The sequence below is a fragment of the Idiotropiscis lumnitzeri genome, chromosome 19 (assembly GCF_059441095.1).
Source record: "Idiotropiscis lumnitzeri isolate Australia: NSW breed Sydney's pygmy pipehorse chromosome 19, RoL_Ilum_1.0, whole genome shotgun sequence".
In the NCBI taxonomy this organism is placed as follows: Eukaryota; Metazoa; Chordata; class Actinopteri; order Syngnathiformes; family Syngnathidae; genus Idiotropiscis; species Idiotropiscis lumnitzeri.
In genome coordinates this window covers 355,185-364,759 of record NC_142409.1, presented here as the reverse complement: position 1 = coordinate 364,759, position 9,575 = coordinate 355,185, and the positions used below count along the sequence as shown (strand labels likewise).

Here is a 9,575-nt window from a genome sequence, read left to right as displayed (position 1 = left end):
TTTGCTGATTGTGCTTTGATTTGATGTGCAGTGGAAGGTCAGGGCAGGCTGTGTGAAATGCGTAGGCGGCAGATATTTTTTGTACAGGACGAGCCGCACTTCTGATAACGGGGGTACTGACGCAGGGCCTCCCTGACATCAAGGCGCTGCTGTGTGAGATTGGACGAGCCGACACGTCATCCTGCGGGCAGAAGACGTCCACTAAGAGAAAGCTAAAGTTAACTGCAGATGACACATAGCCAATAGTAGAATAGTAGGATATCTTTGCTTTGTTTGCTGAAATGTATAAATGATCCTGGTCAACTCGGGGGGGGGGCGTCATCCTCTGTTGGGTACAGGGACGCGCAGAGCTGTAATGGTAGGGACCCGAGCCCCAGATTTGTATTCGATCTCCTGTTAGGAATAAATCCACTCCCGTGTGAAGTTGCCGGCTTCCTGGTCATCTTTCTCTCAAAAACGAGCACGCATAATTGTTGGATGAATGTAGGTCGTGTTTGGTTAACCATTAATGGAGTCAGATAATAAATTCGAACTTTTGGTACATTTAAAGTTAGAAATTCCAACATGATGAATGAATATAATGAAATATTTCTTAATAAAACAATTCGATGTTTTCTCTCCGACCCTGAACCAGTCTGATTCCCAATGCAACGGAACATTGGAACATTGACATGACGTCTTCGACAGGCACGCAGAGGACAAAAAAAGGTTGATCCTCGCAAAAGTATCTGTAATTGTACTTTATTATTTTTATTATTTAGTAACTCAGAACATACAAATGTAACAAACAGGGGTGACAAAGAGTCAAAGAAATATAATCCATAAATATATTGGAGCGTCTTTAAAACACACACGTCAGACTTCTATTCAGTTCTTGACTTTTTATTCTTACAAAAACGGCTCTGTTGGCCATAAACGATCAAAATACCTGGCAACTCGCACCGTCATTTTCAACGGATCACACGCTCCTGTCTCTCTCCTCTCGCACACATATCTCGTCCAGTGAGTCGCGCGATGCAATCACTGATATCGGACACAACACAACTCAAGAGAAACACAAATGTCAACACAAGAACACACAACAGATAACCCTATTCCTTACACTAGTACCGACACCAGACCCTTCTCGATTCCCTTGCGTGTCCCGAATAGGATCTCTGGTGGGAGGACAAATTCTTCATGGTGTAATCGAACTACCAACAATCTTCATGGCGTATTCGAACTACCAACAACAATGCTTGGGCTCTGCCATATTGAGATAATTTTGGGTAAATACCACATTCATAAAAGTAAATTGCAGAGCAAAACACACCTCAATTTATTTAAAATGGAATTGAGTACTGGGAATTGATTATGAACTTTCGAATTGTTTGTTTGAAGACAGTACATGAAAAATATTGATTGTAAATGGAAATGGCTTATGGTGACATGGAAACTGCCTTGTGTTCTATGCTGTTCTTTTTTTCTTTGTTGTTGTTTTGTTTTCTCAACTGGAATTTCAATGGACTTAATGCACAAACACAAATGTTTTTGTATTCTCCCATTGTGATTTTTATATATTGAATTTTGTGAACAAAGGTTATTTGAAAAAAAAAAAATACTCCGGTGGGACTGTATGTCTGCGTTCTCTCCTGTGGAGGGCAGCATACGTTTTCCCCGCGTTATGCCTGCCACAACAGTATGGGAAGAAGATCATTTGTCGCATGCGAGATCCTTTTTTGGTATGGTGATTTTCTTCTTCAAGAAAGTTGCAGCTGGTGTGTGACGCCATTAAAAAACTTTTTAATTCCCATATTTATCAACGGTAAGTTTCGTAATTCCTATGCGTTGTATTGCCTCGGTTGTATTTCGTTAAATTGTGTTTTTTTTGTTCGTTTTTTTTTCGTTTTGAGCGTGAGCTAGCATGACATTTGACTAACTATTGTGAAACCGTTATTTTCTTTTTTGCCCCTTTCAGAAATGTCAAAGTCATTGAAGAAGATAGTGGATGAAAGTCGGGAGAAGAACCTTCCAGACGTTGAAATGTGTGACAGAGGCATTTCGAACATGCTGGATATACCCGGACTCTGTAAGAATGCATTTGTTTACTTTGCAAGTCCATCGTGAAGTGATTAACCACAAATAAATTACGGTCTCTGTTCCGACGACGCCCTTGAAATTTAAGGGCAAAAGAGCGACTCTGGACTGTAAAGGTTAAACAAATCAAGGTTAGTTTTATTCCTGAGAAATACATTGAATTTTTTTTATAATCGTTGTACGCTTAATTAACAATATTTGACAGTAATCATAATCAGTACTTGAATAGTTAAACATTTTGCAGACCATAATGAAATGCTCTATTAAATATATATATATATATATATATATGTATGTCTATATATATGTATGTATGTCTATATATATGTATGTATGTCTATATATATGTATGTCTATATATATGTATGTATGTCTATATATATGTATGTATGTCTATATATATGTATGTCTATATATATGTATGTATGTCTATATATATGTATGTCTATATATATGTATGTATGTCTATATATATGTATGTATGTCTATATATATGTATGTCTATATATATATGTATGTATGTATGTATATATATGTATGTATATATATATATATATGTATGTATGTATATATATATATGTATGTATGTATATATATATATATATATATATGTATATATATATATATATATATATATGTATATGTATATGTGTGTGTGTGTGTATATATATGTGACGGGCCACTCCTTTTGTGGCGATTTGCAGCACCACGTCGCTGTCGCTCCGATACACCACGGACACTCAGGTGGATTTTGGGATAGTTTCTTTAATTTAATTCTGCAACACAATGTGGCAAGAGCAAGAGTGAAGTCGCAACCATCTCAAGATAATCACTCTGCAATCCTCGTAGCTCTAACTCACTGACAACACAAACAAATTAAATCTGACTCTATAAAACCAAACAAAGTACTTATTACAAGTGTGATCGTATAGTGTTTTAACTAGAATACAATAACATCCAACCTTCCTGGGAATACAAATCTATGACTATTTACAGTAAGAAAAGGAAAAAGAAGATATTCACTCTCATTTACAGAGTGACCCTGAATGCATCGCACGTAGCAGACACGTAGCAGAACGTGACGACGTCACATCGCAAATGGCGGCAGCGCTTAACTGCAGGCTGGCGCAAATACACTCAAATAAATGAAAAACACGACAATAAAAACAAGATACAATAAAACAGAAAATAAAATCACATTACCTGCAACACAATGTGGCAAGAGCAAGAGTGAAGTCGCAACCATCTCAAGATAATCTGCACAACACACGTGTTTACAAATAAATTTAACAGAAGTTGACAAAATGTTACTTTTACAACAGTACAAGAATCGATGTGGGCTCATGACAATCAACTGAACTACTTGAGCGCACCACAGCAACATAAACGAACCAAATCATAATAATAATGTGCATTTGTTGGACGAGCAACGAGATGCGACTTACCACTCTGCAATCCTCGTAGCTCTAACTGACGCTACGCGGGATGCAGGTGCCACATTGTGTGCCATTGCGTCACTTCCGCCATCATTTAACAATGTATATATTTACTCCGTTACATACACCCCCCTTAAATTATGCGGAAGTGAGGCAACATACATAAAGACAATGAAAGGACGAGCAGAAAAAAAATTGTGGTTGCCGGGCAACAATGCACAAAAGTGTCAATATCAGAAATCCTTCCTTAAGAAGTGCGGAAGAACAGGGTGGTTCTAAACCCCATTCCCATCACAGACAATTAGAAATGCCATTTACATTTCACATAACTGCACCTATTCACACCCGTTAACAGAGACCGTCGTTCCTAGTCATAAACAACATCAAACCAGTTACTAAAATAAATAGCAGTAGCAATCAAGAAAAATAAAAACAGTCATACAAATATCCAATGGTCACACTAAACCCATACTAATGCTGGCATCCCTACTCTTTGGCAAGACATCTCACATCTAAGCCTATCAGGGGGCTTAACTGTCCTACCACACCTTGTGAAAGTCACAGAGCCCTGCATGTCATGTGGTTGTGTGCAAACTACTTCCTCTAGCTCAATTTCAACTGGGGCTGGGTCATTCAAGGCAACGGGTGAGTTTAAAGTCATATGTGCATGAGTGTCGTGGCTGAATTCCGATTCAGTACGGAATCTGTGAGGCAGTTCTGCTGACTGGAGTCCCTCAGTGACATCCTCCTGACAGGGATCATCAGAGTCCTCTTCTCCTGAGAAGCACTCATGTTCCGCCACTGCCTGAACTGGTGACTGCATGAGCCAGTTCTCAGTGCGCACTTGAGCATCCTCCTGCTCATCAAGATTGGAACTCCTGGCACTCCCATCGTGTGCTTCCACCTGTGACTCTTCTGAAGACAATTGGTGCTCCATCCGCCCCGGGAACGTTAGGAAGTCAACTGGTAGTAGTAAGTTCCTGTGTACAACTTTCTCCCGACCAGTGTCTCCATCACGGATCCTGTACACATTGATCGATGGCCTCACAGACACCACATCATAAGGGGTTGAATCCCAACGATCCGCAACTTTCTTCTTGCCCCTCTCACCTCGGCTGGCCAGCAGCACCCTGTCACCCACAGCCAAATGTAGCCCTTTTACTCGGCGGTTGTAAATCTGGGCGTGGCGGGTCTGTTCTTTGACTGCATGTTGTTGAGCAATCTTTGCGGCCACATTGAGGTCTCTCCTCAAGCAGTTCACAAATTCATTGTGGCTGACAACAGTGGTATTCTCCAAAACATGATGGAACATAATGTCAACAGGCAAACGAGGGACTCGTCCAAACATCAAGTAGAACGGTGCAAAGCCTGTGGTCTCGTGCACTGTGCAGTTATAGCAGAATGTCAACATGTTCAGCATGCATCTATATCTTTGCTGCTGTAACACTTCAAATTTCCCCATTGTGGGACTAATAAAGGACATCTTTATCTTTATCTTTATCTGAGGCCATCTGGACTTCGAGTTTGGGGGAAGCGTCCGGATCATGCCTCCCAGGGTTCTGTTGAATCTTTCGGCAATACCGTTGCCCATTGGATGATACAGTGTCGTGTGGGACTTGTGCACGCCTGCCATCTCAAGAAGGTCCTTGATGAGCCTACTCTCAAAGTTAGCCCCCTGATCCGAATGGATCCTTGTAGGGAACCCATAGACACAGAAGAATTTGTCCCACAAGCAGCGGGCAACTTGCTTTGCTGACTGGTTCCTGCAGGGGAAGGCGAGTGCCAACTTTGAGAAATGGTCCGTCACAACAAGGACATCAGTGGTCTTCTTGTCACCAGACTCCGCTGTCCAGAAATCAATGCACACCAGCTCCATTGGGAAAGAAGTATGGATGCTCTCGAGTGGTGCTCGGGCGTTTGGTTCAGGTTCTTACCCAGGATGCATCTCTGGCACTGCTTTATGTGTCTCACAATGTCCTTCTCCATCCCAGTCCAGAAGAACCGTTCACTAGCCAGAGAGAGTGTTCTCGAACAGCCCTGATGACCAGCCGCGTCATGAACACCTTGCAAAACTGAAATACCTTCCGGTTCATGTGGCGGTCCCTCCTCACTCTGTAAAGAGTCCCATCACGAACCTTCAACTTCTTCCAGTGCCTCAACAACACAAGCACACAGCGAGACTCGTCAGCTCTTTCTCGTGCATTGGGTCTCTTATGCCGCTGAACATAAAAGAGCACTCTGCTCAACGTAGCATCTTGCTGCTGCAGATTGCGTAACTGGCTGTAGGGGATGGCAACAGAAGGATCCTCTTCTGGCAACTGTAATGACGACGGGGTTGCGCCGGGTAGCCAGGAGACACCGCCAGTTTGCTGGGCATCCAAAACAGCAGACACCTCCTCAAATAGCACAGCCGGGCGACTGATAGGGAACTTGCCCTTGGGGAGCTTCTTCTTCGGCAACACCCCCAGCAGTGTGGACAACCTGGCAGTTGGTGGTCAAACGGAAGGCATCCTGTACAGTGTCATTAACAACTCCTTTGACTTCTTCCAACAAGGACAGATAGGGTTCTTTCACCAGACGATGACTCACGCAAGACTGGACAAAGGGTTCACGGCTCAGGGCGTCAGCCACCGTGTTCTTGGGTCCTGGAACGTACTTCAAGTCAAAGTCATATGCTGCCAGCTTTGACACCCATCTCTGTTCGCAGGCATCCAGCCTGGGCTTCGTCAGAATATAGGTCAAGGGGTTGTTGTCAGACCACGCAGTGAAGTGTCTACCTTTAAGCCAGTGGGGGAACTTGTCACATATGGCCCACTTCAAAGCAAGAAATTCAAGCCTGTGCGCTGGGTAGTTCAACTGGGCTCGCGATAGTGTCTTGCTAGCAAAAGCCACCGGTCTTGCAACCTTCTCATCAGGTTGGAGCTGGGAAAGAACGGCTCCAATGCCATCAAATGAAGCATCGACTGCAAGGATGAAAGGCTTCCCAAAGTCAGGATGGGCCAATGTCACACTGTGTGACAAGTCGTGCTTCAAGGTCTCAAAGGCTTCCAGACACTTAGCAGTCCAGTCTTGTGCTGTTAACTTCACATGACTCGAAGCGTTCAATGCCGATCTCGCCCCTCGTTTGGCTTTACGACCAGTTCTTTGGCCCGAAAGAAGTTTGAAAAGGGGTCTGGCCTTTATGGAACAATCTTCAATAAAATGTTGATAATACAACACCATGCCCAAAAAAGATCGGATCCTCTTCTGTGAGGGAGTGACGCCATCACTGTCCATCAAGTCGGACACCTGCACTTGGTTTATGGCCTCGACTTTCCCAGGGTCTGTCTGCACACCCGACTCGGAGATGACATGGCCGAGAAACTTCACTGATCTCCGAAGAAAGTGGCACTTCTTTGGCGCGAGCCTAAGATTATGGTTCTTCAAGTGGGAGAAAACTAACTCCAACCGCTCAAGCGCCATCTGTTCTGTCGGACCAAAGACCATCAGGTCGTCAAGATAGCACAAGAGGCTAGTGAAATTCTCGTCCCCAAAGATGGAAAGCATCATCCGCATGAATGTGGCTGGACTGTTTGATAGACCTTGCGGCATCCGGTTGTATTCATGCAGGCCAAAGGGAGACGAAAAAGCCGTGTACTTCTTGTGATCCTCAAACAAGGGTACGTTGTAGAACCCTGATGTGAGGTCCATGGTGGAGAAGAAGACATTCCCCCCAAGTGCAGCAAGGGCATCAGCTTGATGAGGCAGCGGGTGTGCATCACGCAGTGTCCTCGCATTGAGCCACCTGAAATCTGTGCAAATGCGCAAATCTCCATTCTTCTTCCACACAAGAACCAAGGGAGATGCATACTCACTGGTAGACTTTCGAATTATTCCCTTCTCTTCCATCTCATTGAGAGCGATCCTCAGCTTCTCGTACTGACTCGGCGGCACTCTCCGATAAGGTAGGCGGAATGGTCTCTCATCCACTAGGTGTATTTTGTGCACAAAGTCAGATGCCTCCCCACAGTCCATCCTGTTTCGTGAAAAGATAGACTCATGTCTTTCAATGATTTGGAAAAGTCGGTCCCTCCACATGTCAGACACAGCACACTCATCCAGATCCAGATCGTGCAGTCCGAGCTTGTCCAATGCGAACCTAATTTCTTCCTTGGACTTTGGCTTTGCAGCCTTAGTGACAGACTGAGAGAGAACTTGGATGTTATCAGGCTGAGACAGATCTTCAACAGCGATGCAAGGAAACACATCTGCCAGTTTTGAGTTCCTCTTCAACATCACTTGTTCACTGGAGGGGTTGATGACTTTCACTGGAAGCCATCGATCACCCCACAACGAAGCAATAACTCTGCCAACCAAAATCTTCCTTGATCTGCACCTTGATTGAGTTGGTCCAATGTCAAGTCAATTGTCAAGTCAATTTTATTTGTATAGCCCTTAATCACAGACAGTCTCAAAGGGCTTAAAATTTTTTTTTTTTTTTCTTTTTTTAATCCCTCAATGTGGTTTATTTTTTTTGTCTGCATACAGTATGAACAGGAGTCTAAATGATATCTTTTGGGAGTTATAGCCAAATCCAAGTGTGAAGTGATCATCCTGTGCAAGTCTCTTTGTCCGCGACATTCCATCAAATCCTTCTTTAAATATACTGCAAAAAGTTTGACTTGGAGTAGAAATATCACTTTTTAAACAAACTCATACATTTTCCCACTTTTTTCCCCAGAACAAACATATATGCCATCTCAAGGCTGTGTGGATTCAAGTACTTCATATAGATGAGGAATCCTGGGCGTTAACAAGACCCATGAATTAATTTTCATCTACCACACAGTAATTTGCTAATTTCTTACACGTGAACAGTATGATAGTTTATCGGGTTAAATGTCAGAATTCAAACGGAAACTTAAATCCTTGCAAAATATCAACAAGCTTATCAATAGTAAAAATAAAAAACTAACAGAATCACTACACATTTTCAATGTTTACATGAGTGCATACACACAATCTATAACAGGGTAACTATGCAATGAATCAGTAGTTATAAATATTACATTGTGCATTTCTATTGCACATGTCAAGTGTTCTCATGACATGATAGGTATGTGTTAGTTACCGAATGTCATATGTTTTAATACAAAGATGCCACAACACGTATGATAGGACATAGGCTATGAATTTTTTTAAAAATCCCCCCCCGCTTGTATTTTTTTCTAAATAAAACAAACCGTTATAATACAATAGTGATATTAAGTGTGATAAATATTCATGCAGAGACGATACTATCTAAAGTCTAGTATGTGAACATACACTGCTGCACAGGGCTGACACTGTGCATGGATGGGAGGGAGTCAGCTATAACTGGACATTAACTCAATAAAACAAAATCTGTTAAAAAAAAAAAGGCACATGGACAACGGGAGCAAAATACATGAGCATACATATGATCGCTGTCCTGCGATCCACAACAGTAAACAATTAAAAAACATACGCAATTACATCACATGCAACATCAGAAAGAAAAAAAATCCCACAAACAGTACTATTCAAAGCAAAATGTCTCCTCCTTTTACATCAAACCCTTTTTTGCTCATTACTTTAACTATAACTTAGTGAAGATTTCCTGATCCTGAGTTTCACCTTTGACTCAAGGAAGGTTAATTGAGTCTTTACACAATGGATACTGTACTAAAAATCAGGAATCTTCTTTAATGGGCGTGTGTGAGAAGCATCAAAGGTGAATGAGGAGGCTGCGAAATCATGACTGTGCTGCCGATCGACATCGGTGCGGAGGCAGGAAGCTTAGCCCAAACAAGGTGTTCACTATTCGGTTGCAGCATCACACATTGACGTAACTTCAGAGTGCCAACTTTGTCAGGCACATTCATACCTCTCCATTTCTCTGTGTTGGAAAGGAGTGAGAAGAAGTGGTGGGAGTCCTCATCAATGGCACTACTGGGCTCAGATATGAGTCGCCAGTTGCTGTCAGTCCTCCTCATCAGCTGAAGAATCTTCTTGATGGCATTACTACCCAGAATTATGTCATCCGTTTGTCCAGGCACCACAAAC

At 42.5% G+C, this 9,575-nt stretch overlaps 1 protein-coding gene across 4 annotated transcripts in view; it reads left to right on the top strand.

The window, feature by feature from the left end:
- The first annotated feature begins 1,662 nt into the window (after positions 1-1,662).
- Positions 1,663-9,575, top strand: part of rsu1 (Ras suppressor protein 1) — an 86,132-nt gene continuing 78,219 nt past the window's right edge. For all 4 annotated transcript variants that reach the window (XM_088282993.1, XM_088282990.1, XM_088282991.1 and 1 more), the window contains exons 1-2: positions 1,663-1,804; positions 1,958-2,068. In XM_088282993.1, the coding sequence (XP_088139119.1) occupies positions 1,681-1,804; positions 1,958-2,068 (235 nt within the window). In that variant the 5' untranslated portion in view covers positions 1,663-1,680. The remainder of the gene's footprint in view (positions 1,805-1,957; positions 2,069-9,575) is intronic.